Source organism: Manis pentadactyla, chromosome 4 (assembly GCF_030020395.1).
Source record: "Manis pentadactyla isolate mManPen7 chromosome 4, mManPen7.hap1, whole genome shotgun sequence".
In the NCBI taxonomy this organism is placed as follows: domain Eukaryota; kingdom Metazoa; phylum Chordata; class Mammalia; order Pholidota; family Manidae; genus Manis; species Manis pentadactyla.
In genome coordinates, this window is record NC_080022.1 from 148,855,427 (window position 1) to 148,872,006 (window position 16,580).

The 16,580-nt window shown below is 46.4% G+C and overlaps 2 protein-coding genes across 3 annotated transcripts in view; both read right to left on the minus strand.

The window, feature by feature from the left end:
* LOC118908962 (C-C motif chemokine 8-like) overlaps positions 1 to 15,988 on the minus strand; it is a 41,700-nt gene extending 25,712 nt beyond the window's left edge. The window contains exons 1-2 of one of the 2 annotated variants that reach the window (XR_008997255.1): positions 15,685 to 15,988; positions 12,644 to 14,410 (exon numbers count right to left, since the gene is read on the minus strand). Coding sequence is in view for 1 of the 2 variants with exons in the window: in XM_057501175.1 (XP_057357158.1) it covers positions 15,685 to 15,760 (76 nt within the window). In the remaining variant the exon portion in view is untranslated. Of the gene's footprint in view, positions 1 to 12,643; positions 14,411 to 15,684 lie in introns of those variants that run through there. The other variant, XM_057501175.1, reaches the window with a different exon arrangement.
* Positions 4,825 to 6,863, minus strand: LOC118908976 (eotaxin-like). The gene is made up of 3 exons (XM_036879048.2): positions 6,731 to 6,863; positions 5,427 to 5,538; positions 4,825 to 5,025 (listed from the first exon to the last, which is right to left on the minus strand). The coding sequence occupies exons 1-3, from the start codon at positions 6,804 to 6,806 to the stop codon at positions 4,929 to 4,931; spliced, it is 285 nt and encodes a 94-aa protein (XP_036734943.2). The 5' UTR covers positions 6,807 to 6,863; the 3' UTR covers positions 4,825 to 4,928.
* Positions 15,989 to 16,580: the final 592 nt, after the last annotated feature.

A 16,580-nucleotide genomic window follows, 5' to 3' on the forward strand; every position in this document is an offset into this window, starting at 1 on the left:
CTGGGGGGCTGCCCTGAACCTCCCTTCCCCAGCTGTGCGAGTGTGGGCAGCCCGCATCTCTCAGCTCGTTTTCCCTGAGTGACCTGCCTGCAGCTGGAGAGAGCGCCTTGCCCAGTGTCCTGCCCTTTCTGGGAGCAGCCTGCCTCCAGGACTGGTTGACATGGGCATACAAGCCTGGCGCTCTCCGGCATTTGGATTCTCCCAGCTCTGAAGCTCCCTGCAGGCCTGGCTGAGACCCACCTGGCGACTGTGCTATACAGTCCTCTCTGCTGGTCCTGCTTTCTGTTCTCTCCGTACTCTGCATGACAAGTCTCATCAGAGTCTCTTCCCAGAGAAACCATTTGATGACATCTCTGGTTCCTGGTGGGGGGTCTGTGTGCCATCAGAAGACATAAACATCTCCAATGCTATGTGCCCACAATTTCATACTCCAGGGGCAGGCGGTGCTGTGCCTGACTGGAGGTGAACTGGGTTCAGAATTCCTTGAAAGAGAATAGAGAAAGCTTGGTATAGGGACGTGAGCAGGTTCTGTTTAGTCTTTCACAAATGGAAGGCACCTCTCCCCTTTTACTCTCCTTTCCTGATCCTCCTTCAAGATTTGCCTGACACCGGAGGGTCTGCTGATCCCAGTGAGCTGTCCTGTGGCCTTCCTACTGCTGGTCTGCAGGTGTCTGCCTCCTGCAGACATGCAGATATTTGGAGGTGCCCCCTGAGCGGTGTTTAGGGCTGAAGTCTGCTAGGCTGCAGGAGAGGCAGGCAGGTTGTTGTACCTGGAGTGAGGTCCACAACTGCTTTGAATGGGAGCTATTCTGTAGCAGCCACTAGAAGTTCTCTGATGGCTCCTAGGGCTCAGGTCTCTACTTGAGGCCCTCATATGCCCCACACTCCACAAGACTGCAGAGGAAGGGTGGCTGCTTGTATTAGAGTAGGTAGACAGCCAGACGTGAGCAGGGAAGGGGGGCAGGGGTCTTTGGCCATTGTTTACAGTCAGCCCCTGTGTACATCCTACATATTCCATGTAAGCTGTTTTCATGGGATGTGGGGAGTGAGAATGTAGATAACAGACCAGCCAAAAATGGCTGGTTCCAACATGGAGAAGTTGACCCAAATTCACCCACAATACATTATATACTCATTAACATAATAAAAATCACACCTCACTGTGCCATGACAATTCTTAAGAGAACCAAATTTGGCCAAAAACTTCCCCACCTGACATGAGTGTGGAGTAAACCCAGACTCCAAGAAGACTTCACCTGTTCCCTTTGAAACCTACCCCGACTTAGTGAATATTTATCTCCCTTTACATAAACAGGCTCCTTATTATTTCCTCAAGGCAACCCCACTCTGAGTCTGCCTTTGCCTAACACTAGGGCATGTACTCTTGTTAGGAATGTTAGGTAGAAAGACAGACACGAGCAACTGGAAAAGGAGAAAATAAAGCTCAAAGAAGAAGCCACCCAAACCCTGCCCAGGGAGGGAGACGCATGTGGAGACAGCAAAGGCTTGGCAGGGAGAGAACTTCCTCCCCAGCTGGATCCCAGCGGGGGCGCAATGGAATGGGACTGAGAACTACTTAGATCACAACTCATCGTGGGGGGTAGGACGGGCTCACTGACAGGGATGGCCATACAGATGGACCTGTGCATCACATGACCCCACCTTGTCAGCCACAGAGGCACCTCCTAACTAGGATGCAATATATAGGCCTCCTGCCTAACAGGTAGTCTACCTTGACTCTGGCCTGCTCCTCCCTTGGAGTGGATTCAAAGAAAACTTCCACTCTAATTGGCTGCTGTGTCTCTGCCTTTCTTTAAACTCTTATTCTCCAAATGAGTTCTTAATGCTCAGCCGCTGTTTGTCTGCTCTTGATTTCTTCCTCACAATGAGACCAAAGACCAGTCTCCAGTAACACTTAGACCCAGAAAATTCCCTGTCTTCCGTTACTCTTCCCCTTACCCCTTAACTTTCCAAGCTCAAGCTTCCCAGAAAGGCTCAGGCTGTCAAACAGACAGGGCCTCCAGCTTCCCAGAGAAACCAGTCTGAGAAAGAGCAAGTGTATCAGTTACCTTGTTCCCTGTCTGGCTTGGGAGTCTGAGCAGAGAGCCCTTCTCCAAACTTCCCTGCCCGATGGGTGGAGATCATGATGTTCTCCAGGAGAATGTGCTCTCACAGGAGATATTATGGGGCCACCTGTTAGACCCCTTAGTTCCTGCCCTAAAACATCATTATCCTCATATTATGGATGGGGCCCAAGGTAACAGTGAGAGACCAATTCCGGGGCTAAAACAGAAGTCACCTGCCTCCCAGGTCAGTGATCTTCCTAGTGCCTCATGCTGCCATGTGCATTACCGTGTGCCACGGCCACCACTTACAGGGGCCCAAGGGCACTCTGGTGGGAATGGTGCCGTTGGGAGCTGTGCACTGTAGTGACCCTGCTGGGTGTAGCTTATACAACGGGCCATCCACCCTCCAGATCGGCAGCCTCAGATCACATGGAGTTCTATCAGCAGGGCATCTATGACCCTTTTTTTATCCTCAAGGACATAGTGGGTTCTGTGTCTAGGCACAGGGGTCACATGACTGGCAGACATGCCACTTGTGTTCATATGCTGCAGGGAAATCCTGATTTGAGTTGCTTATACAAGAAGCTGCATCTTGGAAGGTTAGGGGTGAGGGGAAGAGTTGGAAGGCAGGGAATTCTCTGGGTCTAAGCAGCCCCCCTTCAATTGCAACTTTGTAATTCGGGAAGTTTCCATGTCCCTAGTCTTGCCTCTCCATCCACACCATTCAGCATTTCACCCACCTAGTCCCATCCTTCTCACGATTGCCTCTGCCCTCCCCATCTACCAGTTCCTGGTTTGTGCCTCCTTACCTGTTGCCTGTACACTGTGAAAGGGTGCTGCCTTCTCCTCCCTTCCCCTCCCAGTCCGGCTCATAGCCATCAGTTTACTCCTCCTGAAGCACCTCTGGTCATGGTGCTCCCCCACTGAATCAAAACTTAGTGCTCGTAAGTACTAGGGGGAGCGGATGCTTCAGTTTGCCTGGGATAGGGTTAGTTAATACATTGTCCCAGCATAATAATGAATGATGCCTCCTTTTATTCTCAAGAGTATCCTAAGTTAGGTATTAAAAATGACATGTTTATCTTACTGCATGGAGCACAAACCCCCATCTCCATAGACTGGCCTCAACCTTCCTTCCCAAATTTGTCCCCCACTTCTCCCATACTCCCCTTCCAACGTTTCCCCAGTGGCTTCCACACAATTTGATAAACACATCATAATCATCTCTACTTCTAGGTGTTGGGGAGGAAGAGTTTTCCTTTACCCTTAAAGGTACTTTTAGCTGGTCTAAGAATCGTTTTAACATAAAACAGATTAACAAGAGAAAAAACCCCAAAGGTTTATTAGGTCCATACAGAGGCCCAATAATGAAATTGATACCTAAAGAAGTGACCAAGACAGGCAGTTTTTAGACATTTTAGACAAAGAGACAATAAATCTGAGGAACTGACAGGACAAAGAAAACAGGTGTGCGGGCTTCAATTAGTAAGGAATTCTAAACAGCATTTGGGCTGGGGTAGTAAATTAGTAAAAAGTAACAAGATTTGTTTATGCAGCCTTCTCTATGACTCTGAATTTCCTGACTCTGTTGGTAAGGGTGTCTCTCTATCTCCCCGTTCAGGGAGGGCATCTTTCACATGAGACATTTATTGTCTGGTTTCAGGGGGACACAGAAGAGGATCAGAGTATCCCTCCTGCATCAGCTACTTCTCCAGTTGCTTTAACTCAAAGTCATCCATGTGCCAAAGTGGCACATTTTGGGGCAGCCTAGCCTTGGTCCCTACATAGGCATTTGCTCAAACTATATCTGCCTCCTCTCTATCTGGCCTGAAATACCTCTAAAAGAACCCCTGTTTTTGTTCATCCATTTAAGACTTGGTTGAAGTTCCAGCATGAAGCCTTAAGGAGCGCCTATAAAGAGCACTTAAAGGGTGCCTATAAAGCCTTGCTCCAAATAAACCCCTTGTCCAGGGTCCTCCTGCCTTCTTCTGCCTTCCCAGTGACTGTCCTGTTTGTATATTCAGAGTGGGCGGATGGTCGGAGGAGTCAGGTCAGGCACACAGAGAATCCACAGGCTGCTGCCACAGGTCACAGGAGAGACTTTGGGCAAGCCTGAGCTTGGCCAGGGAAGGAATGGTGACGAGGGTCCTGCTGAAGAAGTGACAGAAGTATCTGGGGTCTGGGAAACCACCTTTGGGGACCAGAATCAGGGATGGAAAGGGTTTGCCTGGCCCTGTCATTTTCACCCCGAGTCTCACTGAAGACCAGCTGAACCAAAAGGTCCCTCCCCAGGGACACAGCTCCCACCCCCGTGACCATACTGCTCGTCCCCGACACGGTCTTCCCCTGCCAGCTCCATGTGCGATTGTCATTATGATTCGTCACAAAATATGCCACTGTTGCCTGTAAGTTAAAATACGTACTTTTTATGTATTCCTAAAATAACACCTACTTCCATTTAACATTATGAGTCACACCTTTGGTTCACAAGAACAGTCTTCCTAAATATACAAAGCATCTTCCTGCCGATGATCCTTGTCAGGACCCTAACAAGATTCTAGGAAGGCAGAGAGGAGAGGAGGAGCAGGACCCGGACTTTGCAGACCACTGACTTGGGGCGTACAGAGGGGACGGCACCTGCCCAAAGCTTTATATTTTAAAAATGACTGATACTCACGGCAGGTAAGTTTTAAAACATCAGTAACTTCAATACAGTAGGTTTTATTTTTTCATGACCAAGTACAAGCCATTTCTTCTGGAATGATAATTCGATTATCTCAGAATGCATCTTAGGAAGATTGGAGAAAGTGCTTCAAACTGTCAGGCTCTGGTTTGGTCTCAAAAAAGTGAATATTTATGGCTTTAGAGTTTGGGAATCTGGTCCAGGTACTTCATGGCATCCTGGACCCACTTCTCCTTGGGATCAGCACAGATCTCCTTGGCCTGTTTGGTCTTTAAGCTGTGGGACAGAGGGAAGCAATTAGAAGGATCCTTTTAAAAAATTGGGTCCATTTAACCCTAAACCTTCCAGGATCATCTGCCATGGGGCGATGGGCCCAGGGAAAGAAGGGGGAGGTGGAAAAGGGGTCTGAGGAAGGATGGGACCATGGAGTTAGCTGCTGCTCTTGATGGCCCAGTAAAGCAGTCTTTGCTCTTGACTCAAAGGAACTGGTATGACCTGAATTAGCCTCCAGGCCGGGTGCTGGGAGTGTAAATTTCGTGTTGTGACGATTCATGGATTGGATTATAGAGGCTAACCTCTCTGAGTTTACGATTGCAAGTAACTTTGACCCAGTTCTTGACCTCTGTCCCCTAGAAGTGAGGCTTTGGGCTGGGAGGGCGTGAGCTTTGTCTACATACATCACTGCTGTCTGGGGACACATGTTGCCAGGGATTCTTCTGTAGCTCTGCAGTCGCTGAATGGAGATCTTCCTAGTGGCCACTCTAAAGCAACAGATGGTCGGGAGAGAGGCTGAATTTGGGGGAGAGATCATTAGAAAGAATGAACCACTAATGATATGTAGATATCTTAAAGCATAACTTTGTAAGGAAGGAAGGAACTTTAGGCAAAGAAATGTAAGGGGTGGAGGTAGAATCTATCTGCCCTGAGGTCCTGTACCTCTGCCTTGGATTCGGCATGCCCAGCCATGCAATGGGGACCCACTGCTACTAGCAAGGCTTTGGAAAAAGTTTGGTTGATGCAGTAAGTTTTAGCCCTGTCATTAGGAGAAGATATGTGGTCTGTCACTATGTGATGGTCATAGTACTGTTCCCCAAATATTCTACATCGTCTGCTATCTAGATACATGGGTGACTTGCTTTTCCTGGCCACTTTTGGTTGGTTGGGACCATTAACTAGTTTTGACCAGTAAGTGAGAAGACAAAGGAACAAGGGTCATTTCTGACTAGTTTATAATTGCCAGCGGGAGACCCTTGAGAGCTTACTTGTTCTTTGTCACAATGTCACAAGGGCGTCTGCTCCATCAGTTTAGAATACTGAGTATACCAAGCTGAAGCTCTAGCCAATTCCTTACAGATTTTTAGTATGAGTGAGAAATTTAACCTTTGTTGTTTTAAGGCAGTAAGCACTGAGGACTGTTTATTACCACAGCGTGTATTATCTTACCTTGTTTACTGCTGACATACAGTAAATCTAAGTCATCAGAAGACGAAACAATGAGTTATGATACAAACACTTAGGTATTTTTCCCCAAAGAGTCAAAACATATTTGCCTGGGACTTCATTCCCTTCCTCTAACCACTGTTTCTGAAAGCTGTCTTGGTGACCAGTAAAAATTCTGGATCTACAAACAAAAGCCTTTTTTTTCCCCTCCACTATTGATTAAAAATACCCTCTGCACCCACAGTAAGAAAGGGTCTTTCTTTTATAAGACCCCTCCCAAACACCTTAAGGGCAGCCGGATCATGGATACACACTGCGTCTCTCCCCATATCCATATCTTAACCTACGCAGGGAAGAATGTAGGACTGGCCTCAAGGGCCTGGATTTCTCAGTGTGAGCTCAGGGCACTCCTTGTCTACTCATAGAACCTGTTTTCTCATCTTTAAAATGTAAGGTTTGCAGCAAGTCTCTGCAGATTCTTGCTGATCTGATAGTTGTGGAGGGGCCAAATTTCCCAGAAGGGAGGGAAGAGGGGCCTTACCTGGCTGAGTGAGAACATGGGTGCAGAAGGCAGCTGCTAGGAGCAACAGGCACAGAGGCACTATGAAGGTCTTCATGCCGGCAGAGGCTGAGCACGGGGGCTTCAGATGAGAGTTCTTGGTTTGGGGGTTGGTCTCAACCTCTCTGCAACTCTGACTGCTCTGCCTGCCCTTTAAATATTGCAAAGAGGGTGGGAGCTTCTAGGGAAGCCTTTGCCTGACCAGAATAGTGATTAAGTCATGATGCGGGTGGTGGGCGTGGGGTGGGGCAGGGGCATGAAGCACTGACCAAGTTCCAGATCCTGGCAGGTTAATAGGACATGAGGGGCAAATAGGCGGATGAGCCCTGGCATACTTTTCATCCATCCAGGGGCTCAAAGTAGGGAGTATGTGGTTGTGAAATGATTGAGCACAGATAGTAATCTGAGAGGGTTGTTCTTAAAAGCTCTGCTTTCTCTGGAATGGAACATCTGCAGTGGGGGAATGAAGCAAAGAAACCACGTCCAGGAAGAGATAAGTAGATCCAAGAACCTTCCCAGTCTCTGTGTTCACTTAATGGCCGTTAGGGTTTAGAGACCAGGAAGGGGTTCTAGAACTTCTACTAGGCTCCCACCCAGATGCAGACAGATCTCAGCAGCTCTGCACATTGCCAGATTTCTGGGAACCCAGGAATTGTGGCACACGAGACCCTTGCCCCTGATTCAATCTAGTGGTCATAGGATCTTAGCACCCTGGCATTTTAATGTCATAGGACATCAGAGCTGGACAGATCCAATGGATCTTGACTTCCTGAGCATTATTTCCCCAGCTTAATGGAGGAATAATTGACAAATAAAGGTTGTATATATTTAATGTGTTCAGAGTGACGGTTTGATATACACATACTTTGTGAAATGACTACCACATCCAGTTACTCACATGTCCATCACCTCACAGAGTTACCTTTCTTTCTGTTGATGGGGTGAGACGCTTGAGATCTGTTCTAGTGGCAAATTTCAAAGATGTGATACAGTATTATTAACTTCAGTCACCATGCTGTATATTGGATCCCCAAAACTTACTCATAACTGAAAGTTTGTACACTTTGACAAGCATCTCCCCAGAAATACAAATCAAAACCCCAATGAGACATCATCCCATACCTGTTAGGATGGCTGTTATCAAAAAAGACAGGGAAAAAAATAAGTATTGGCAAGGATGGGGAGATAAGGGAGTCCTCGTGTAAATTGGTGCAGCCACTATGGAAAGCAGTATGGAAGTTCCTGTACCTTTCTACATTATTTGCTTGGCTGCTAAAGCCTTCTATTCCAAATGGAATGAAATAGCAAAAGCCTGTAAGTCAAATAAACTATGGTGGAGTGGATCTGTTTAAAGTAGAACAGTGGCCCCCATGCCCTCACCTCCAAAGAGTCAAGGAACACATTTGGAAAACCCTCATTCCCTGAGCGCACGCTGCAGGCAAGGTGCCTGACGGCTAAAAATATCAAAGAGAAAAAGGAGGCAAGAATTCACACGTATCCTCTTTGTGCCCAATGCTAGACCCCCCCAAGTAGGAGACAGTGCGAGGGGAAGCAGTCTTTAATGGGACATTTAATGAGGTGCTTGATTAAAGTCTTTGATGGGGCTACTGTGGGGAATTACAGAATGGAATACTGGCCTCGAGGCACTGCAAGGCTGTTTCCTGGCTTTTCCCGCACAGTCATATATCAGATCGATTGATTGGTATAGGTTGCACAGAGAGGCGTGTTGAGGACTCTGAGGCCTTGCCTTGGATTAACAGAAGACAGTGTGTGGCTGCCTGGCAGTGTCTGTCATGGGCACGGGATTGAGATAATGCCCTCACCAGCCCACATGCTCTCTCAGCTCCCATCTAGAATAGCTGGTCTATAACTACCTAAAAAGAAACCAAGTAGAGACCCACTTTCCTGTTCTTTTCTGTTCTTCTGCAGGCAAGGTGGTCTAGTGTACACTCTGGAGTCAGGATGCTGAGTTTGGGTAATTGCTCTACCACTAACTAGCTTTGACACCATGGATAACTTACTAACCGCTGTATGCTAGGTTAAGATGGGGATAGTAATCATGCCTACCTTAGAGGATTGTTATATGAGTTAAATGAACTAATACATCCATAAAGGGTTCAGAAGAGTGGCCAATCACTGTAATAGCTCAGTAAGTGGAAGTTCATGTTTGTTATTATTAGGAAATAGGCAGATTTTATATACCAGGAGATGCTACAGAAGGACTCCAAGTCTGACCAGGGGGATTTTTCCATATCTTCTCCCCAGTTTTTCCATTGTTTCCCAAGAAAGACATTCAACCCTAGGAATGGTTTCCAGAAATGGGTAGCTGCACAGTGGGAGATGTGAGGTCTCAAAAGTATCAACACAAGAAGTTTGGAATGTTTTTGCCCCCACAGATGTTTGGCTGATGTGGTTGAGTAGATTATGTTCCATTAGTAGGACTAATTTTGTAACTCGGCTGGGTGTTACCCCCATCAGCCAGTGACTATCCATTTTTGTGTTTTTTTTCTCCAAGGCTTTTGATTTAATCTGGACCAGAGAAACCTCAGTGGGAACAAATAAACAAAATCTGAGTTCAGCAGGTGTTCTGTCCATCCAGTTGCCTAGGTGCCTGTCCCTAACGAGCAGGGGCAGCTCACTGGCTGTTTCGGGTCTCTTCCTTGGAGGTCTGTCACTCAGCAGGGAGCTGGGCTACACCCAGTACTTATCTCTGGTCTGGGGCCTGATAAATGTGGGGCCTCAGTCAGGAATGACTCTGAGTAGGAAATGAGTCTCCCCTTTGGGAAAGCAAAATCCTAGCCTCCCAAGCATTTCCCAAGGGATGAAGAATGCTCAGTGGAAGAGGATCTGAGTAATCAGGACTCCTGGTCTGGTTCTGCTTTTCAGCCCTGCTCCTCAAGATTTCCTCTAATAATGCAAAGTGACAGACAGAATTGAAAGAGACATTAACATTAACAACAGAAAAAGAGACATTTTATTCCTACTCTATTCCAATAATGGAATGGAGACCCGAGTCTTGGGGACCAGCCACAAAATCCCTAAGGCAACACGGTGTGTTTTGGGGTGAGCTGATGCTAGAACCTCTGCTGCCTCTTGACTTCCTACCTTGTGAAACCTTAGTCCTTGGATTCAGTTTTCCCTTGTGCAAAACAGGACCAGGAGGTTCTCTGCCCCCTCTCTTTCTCAAGGGTCACTGAGACCATTCTGCAGTTTCCTGTTACTTCGGGAGAAAAATTACCCCAAATTATATGTTAGTATAAAAATTCTAACAATGCGCCTAGCAAATAGCAAGTTCTCAGTAACAATGCTAACTTAACACAATTTATGCAAATCACAGCATTATTTCATTTCATATGAGTTGATTTATTTTATCCTCCCAACAAACCTATGAGGTAGGTATTCTAATTTTAAAGTCCATTTTAAAAACAAGAAAACAGACTTAGGGAAAGTAAGCCACTTCCTCTTCTATGAAATCACTTTTAAAAAATGACACCTGCTTCTCAGAGTTGCCTTGTGAAAAGCCGAGTTCTTTTATTTAAAAGTTTTTGAGAGTGCTCTTGGGGCAACCAACTTTATTCCTCTGTGCAAAGGTGCATCTTGAGGTACTACAGGATACTGACAGTATTTCCCCGAGCCACTTGGTCTTGCAAAAGCTAGTCTGTGCTTCAACATGACAACCACAAAAATCTTAGCGGCTCTCTGCAACACATGTTTACTTTATGTTTATGTCACAGTGGATGTTGGTCAGGCAGCTTGCAGGAGTATTCTCTCCTGAGGAGTGACTCAGAGATCCAGTCTGCTTCTAAATGACAGCCATGTAGCCTCCAAGTTCCCCTGAGGTAAGGGGAAAAGGGAAAGGTTGCACAGGATGTTTCAAAGAACCAGGCATGGAAGCAACTTACATGATATCTGTCTACATTCTTTGGGCCTGGACTCATCATATGACTCCAGGTTCAAAGGAGGCTGAGAAAATGAGGAGCAGCACATGAGTATTTGGCGAGGGCTGATAGTTCTTACCACAGTCTGTCCTTTGCTTATTTCTTCTCTAGTAGGTTAACACAATCAACCCATTCCCAAAACAAATAATCCAAAGTCCTGTGTAGTCATAGCATCAGCCTAAATGTTGGGGATCTCTGAGAGGCAAATGGTTTTCTCTGTGAAGTGAGGATGTGGATTTACTTTGTCCAGGGACCTGTGAACTAAAAGACAAGTTGTTTGCCCCTTATACAATATACCAAGTGTGAAGAGGACAGGGTACTTGCCATCAGCACCCTTATTCACGGAGGGGAAGGTGGTGGACACCAGCAGCCAGCACTCTGTAGCAGCGCACAGTTCTCAGGCAGATGTAAACATCCACCACCCCACCGCCCCCCTGTGATCAGGTTAGTGTACAGTCTGGGAAAGCTCTTTTGTCTTTTTGATCCTGGCTACTGATTGCCCTTGTGGGGTCTCTCCTTTTACATTATTCCCACTGACCACCTCTCCTAGGGGGCTCTAAAGCCTTTGAAGACTGCTTGCTGCGCTGTAGGGCTTGGAGTCTGTTCTCATTCAGAACTGTGAATAGCTTCTTTTTTTTTAAGTCCAGGCTCATTCATAGTCTTATTGGCAATACAATATAGTTCTCTTGATAACTGAACAGGCTTCTGATAACTTTCCTCCTAATTCCATATGACAGCAGTCAATTTATTTGGGGGCTTTTTCCTTCCTATCTCCCCTACTCTGACCCCCACCCACCCTGGACACCCACCATCTCTTTCTCTCTCTCCTGTTCTTAATGAGGCTTGAAATGGTGAAGGTACAACTCCAATCTGGTTTTTCCCTGAATCACTTCTTCCACCTAAGTTTTCTCTTGGATTTTTTATTACTGAAATCATTTTCCATTGTTTTCCTTAAAAGCCTTCTCTTAATGTTTGGGACTTACAAGATACGGCTTTTTCAACAATGTAGGGTCCTGAATTTGCAGACTTTGTTGCATTTCATTTCTACTTTGAAGCCAGTCAGTTCTTTCCTGAGCTCATCTTTCTTGCAGTATCTTAACAAATGTAGGCAAAAATAACCAACACGTCACTGATGCATATTTTTCAAACCCTCTGCGGAGCTACAATTTCAGCAGGCAGGACCTGACAGCTTGGACACTGAAACATGAATCTCCATCTCTTCAACCTGAGATATCAGCTTCCTCATGACATGCTGCTGGATGTCTTGTCTAATCAATGCTACACAGTTTAGGTTATTAATTTGCAACACATGATCGTGGTACCAATTCCTCTACTAATCAGGGTTAAACTAGCCTCCAAATTTCAGTGGCCTGACATAATGAAGGATTATTTCTCTCCAATGTCATAGGCCAGGGTAGGTGGCTGTCCTCCCAGTAGTGACCAGTGGCTTGGGGATATGGTCTGTCTTTACCTGAAGCTGAGCCTCACAGAGCACAGTGCCTCCAGGTCAGCACCACAGAGGAAGAGAAGCCTGGAAGAATGGGCTGCTTGTAGGGACTAGATCTGGAAGTGGCTTACATCATCTAAATCCTTACCCATTTGGTTAGAATTTAGTCACATGCCCTCTAAATAAATGCAATTGAGGCTAGAGAGTGTGGAAGAGAAGAAAACATAGATGTGTGGTGGGCATTTACACCTCTGGTATTTCAGGACTGGTGTACACCCCACAGCCAAGTCTAGGAGGTGGGGAAGTTCAAACAAAAGGGACTCTTCATGTCTAAGAGAGTGGCACAAGTCAAGCCCAGAGACAGCATTGGTCTGAAAGAGCAAGCACCAGGGGACCTCCTAGTGCCCCATCACTGGTACATAGCTATGACTGAGAACTGATTAACAGATGGAAGAGGGATCTTCCCAACCCAACACTCTATCAGAATCTTTGGTGATGGTGTCTGGAAATCCATGTTTTCTTCAGTGTCTAATTGGTGTTGATGACAATATGAGACCAGCTCCGTGGGTCTCATTAACACTGACCTACTGTGACTCTCCACTCAGGAAAAGCAACTCACCCAAATTTACCAGGCACATTAGTGGTAAAACCAGTTTAATCTTTGAGTCCCATTAAACTCTATGCCCAGTTATGTATCAGACTATTCCCGGTTGCAGTTTGGAATTTCTCTCTAACACTCTGTGCCTGAAGGGGACTAGAGATTCCAGACCTTCATGAGAACAAATGAGTTTAGAATTCTTTAAAAATGAAAAGACATTGCTTGACAAAGAGAGTGTGGGCAGATTCTGCTTGATCTTGGGCACCTGGAGCCCATCTCCCCTTGCCTGTCCTACTGCCTGACACTCTGGTAATACATGCCTGGAACAGAGGGTTTGCTGTGTCTTGTTCTATAGCATCTATTTCCCCTCCTATCCCTAGCCGTTCTCCACTGGAATCTGAGTTTGGGCTCATTATTGGTCTTTGGGAATGAGGACTGCTGGGCTGGAGGAGAGGCAGAAAGGGCTTTTGGAACTGGCCTGGACACCAGTGATGGCAGCAAATGGTCACCAATAAACTGTCTGCTTGCCACAAGATGTCTGATTCCTCCTGACACCCTGAGATTTTTTACTGGTCCTTTGATACAAATCCACTGCCTCCAAGAAGCTCAGCTTGCAGATACCAAGTTTTGTCAGTATCCTGCCTTGGGTACAGAATTTTTACCCTCCTTGCTGTTCCTCAACCTGTAGAGATAGAAATTTTCAAGACACCTGGTTTCTAGATGTGGACGGGAATGCATGAGGTCATTTGTCAATCCCCTCCTGATTTCTCAGTAGTGTTTGTGTTATTCTGCATTCAACAGTGGGGTGGAACGGGGAAATAGAAGGCTGGTGCAATAGATGGGAGGAGACTTTTGTGCAGGGCATGGGATGGTGAGAAAAGGAATGACTTTGGAAAGGCAGGAAGGATTTGAGTAAATGGCTGAAGCTGACTTCAACCTACCTGACTCTCCTTGACATGCAAGTGAGCCCAGCTTGGGGGCAATCCCAGGGTCCAAACTGTATTCATTCCTCCAGAACATGAACCCCACCTTCTGAAGCCAATCCTCTAACCCCTATTACTTTCATCAGCTTTATCTGACCCTTTAAAAAAAGCCATCAAAGTCAGGTTTTATGCACAAATATATTCTATGTGAAAATTAAAGAGTGGTACATATAAAACATTCCTTTCTATAATAACATTATGATTTCACGTGGAAATCACTTCCTAAAAATTAAAAATATCTGTATTTGCATTGATTTTTGCAAAAGGACCTTCACAGTCCTACACTGAGATAGAAGAGGAGGGTCCTGCAGTTTTGGGGGGACAGGATGTCACTTCATGATGTCCAAGGGTTTACATTTAAAATCTATCCAATTCCATGGCACATTAAATTAAAATTATAACAAGTAAAAAAAATCAAAACATTACTTAAGAAAAGCAGTGATTCATATTATTACACAAAGTTCATATTCCTTAGAATTACAATAAAATAATCTCAGAACACATCTTTGAAAGGGTAGAGAATACAAATTAGTTGTTTCCCAGGTATTGGCTTGACTTCAGTGCAGGAAAGAGTGTTCAAAACTTCTAAGTGTGTTTGTGTTTTCTGGTTTTCTTCTGTCCAGGTATTTCGTGATATTCTGCACCCACTTCTTCTTGGGGTCAATACAGATCTCCTTGCCCCCTCTGGTCTTGAAGCTGTGTGGGGAGAGGGCACAGTTAGATGGAGCACGTTGAAGATTCAGCCTAAGAGTAACCTAGTCTCTGGGAGGCCTGCCTGGCCCATGAGCCTGGGCCTCCCCAGGTACAGAGGAGGAAGAGGCATCAGGGGAAGTGGTGCTTTGCTGACCCAAGGTGAAGCCATCTCGGCTCCTGGATGGAGGAACTGAGATCCTTACCAGTGGCTGGACAGGGGGCTGGCAATGGGGAGTCTCTTTACTTTCTTGAGTTCAGTTTTCCCTTTGGAAAGTTTCTGGGATTAGATGAGTGATGGTCTAAGCATCTGAGGGTTTAACTCCAACCCAATCTTATAAGAGCCATATGCACTGCCCAGGGAAGGAACTCAGGACCCGGGGTTGAGTGAGGGTGGGCATGGTCTACTCACGCCACAGCTGCCCGGGGACAGTCGCTCTTAGTGATAATTCTGTAGCTCACCAGCCATCCAAGGGGCGGCCTGCTACTGGTGAACCTAGTGCAGCAGGTTGAGGTGTTACCTGCAGTGAAACAACAGCAACAAAGGCTATGTGGGGCTTCGCTAGGCTTTCTACTTATAAAGTAGGAAACAGTAAGAAGGAAGAGTTGAAGGGAAGGGAATTGAAGCCACCCACCCCGAGGGCAGTGACTGTCCTTTCTAGCATTCCTTAAACTCTCAGTCACATTTGCATGGACAGTACAGGGCACTGTCACTACTGAGAGGGGAAAAGGAGCTGATGACAGTTCTACTGCTGCTCTGAGGAGCTAATGGGATAATCCAGTTTCTCAGGGCAAGGTTCCCATAGGTGGGTTCCCCTTTGAGGCTCAGAATAATCTATGCCTGGAGGTGAGTTTCCCGGACACTCATTGCCTCTGCAGAGCCGTGTCTCTGGAAGCAGACTGAAGGAGCATAGTGTAGATTCTGGGTCTCCTCCACCATGTCTGGAAATATCCCCACACACCCACCACCAAGCATCCCCTCTCTTTGATCTCCCCAGTCCCCAAATCCTGCTGAAAGGAGCTGGGGCAGTGACTGCCTTGAGGATGTGTTTCCAGAGCTGAGTCCTGGAAGGAGCTGGATTTGGGGTGCACAGCTGGCATTCTCGTCCTGGCTCTGCCCAGGAGCAACTGTGTGAGCAGGCTCACTCCTTATCTGTCTCAGACTTTCTCAGTCTTGGAAGAGCAGCTGTCGTTAAGGTGGGAGTGTGAGTAGCCCTTCTCTGATGGCCCATGATAAACCAGAGATGGGGTGATGTGCTTCAGAGGGAGGGGGGGCTTACCCGGCTGAGCGAGCACCTGGGCGCTGAAGGCGGCTGCTGTGAGCATCAGGCACAGCAGGACGGCGGAGCCCTTCATGCTGGAGGGTGAGCGTGGGAGCTGCAGCTGAGAGCGGGAGGTTTCTGGGCTGTCTCAGCCTGTCTGCTGCTCTGGTGGCTCTGCGTCCCTTTTATAGGAAGCAGATGGGAATAGGGAGAAAGAGAGTAGGTGAGAGGGCCTTGTTCTGAATGAACCACATGATGGAGTAATAATCTGCTGAGCCATAACCTAGCTATGAGGAAATGTTAGGAAATGAGGGAGAGAGGCAGGAAGGCTGCTGGCCTGTTTTCCATCTAAGAGTGGTAGGTGAGGACGGCGCTGTGTGCAGGCGGACCGCAGTATGTGGTCTATGGCTGTTATGAAGGGTTCTGGTTTTTTTAAATGAAACACATTCCACAGAAAAAGGAAGGAAGTAGGGATACCAAGGCCAAGGGCATGCAAGGGGTTTCCGCGTTTTCCCTTTCATACTCTAGGGTCCTGAGAGAAGCACTTAAACTTTAGCGGGGCTCCAAAAGAGCCTCAAAACTCCTTCATTGTTTTAAATTCTGCTGGCTTTTCTAAAGTCCAAGGAAGAATAGAATAATAGAACATTAGCAGAGAACTAGAATTCATTGTTCTTAGAATTGTAATACCTAAAATCATTATGTCTCTTCTAACAATCTATAATCTGTATCTGGTAATCTGTATCTACCAACCCAGTAAAAGCCCATCTGAAAACAGTGACTTAAAATAAGAATAATCATTGATTTTACTCTTGAATATGGAGGTTGACTGGCCTAAACTAGGTAGTTCTTGTTCATCTTTGCAGATGAATGATGGCTGGGATGGGAGTCATTTCAATGCCTTCACTCAGGGTTGG

Bases quoted from the DNA above. Each gene is read 5' to 3' on its own strand.
- LOC118908976 (XM_036879048.2), bottom strand. From the start codon at position 6,806: ATGAAGACCTTCATAGTGCCTCTGTGCCTGTTGCTCCTAGCAGCTGCC. The intron at 5,539-6,730 runs GTAAGGCCCCTC...CCCCAAATTCAG, and splicing joins CCATGTTCTCACTCAGCCAG to CCTCTCTCCCGACCATCTGT. The intron at 5,026-5,426 runs GTATGTAGACAA...TCTGTCCCACAG, and splicing joins TGTCCCCAGACAGCAGTGAT to CTTAAAGACCAAACAGGCCA.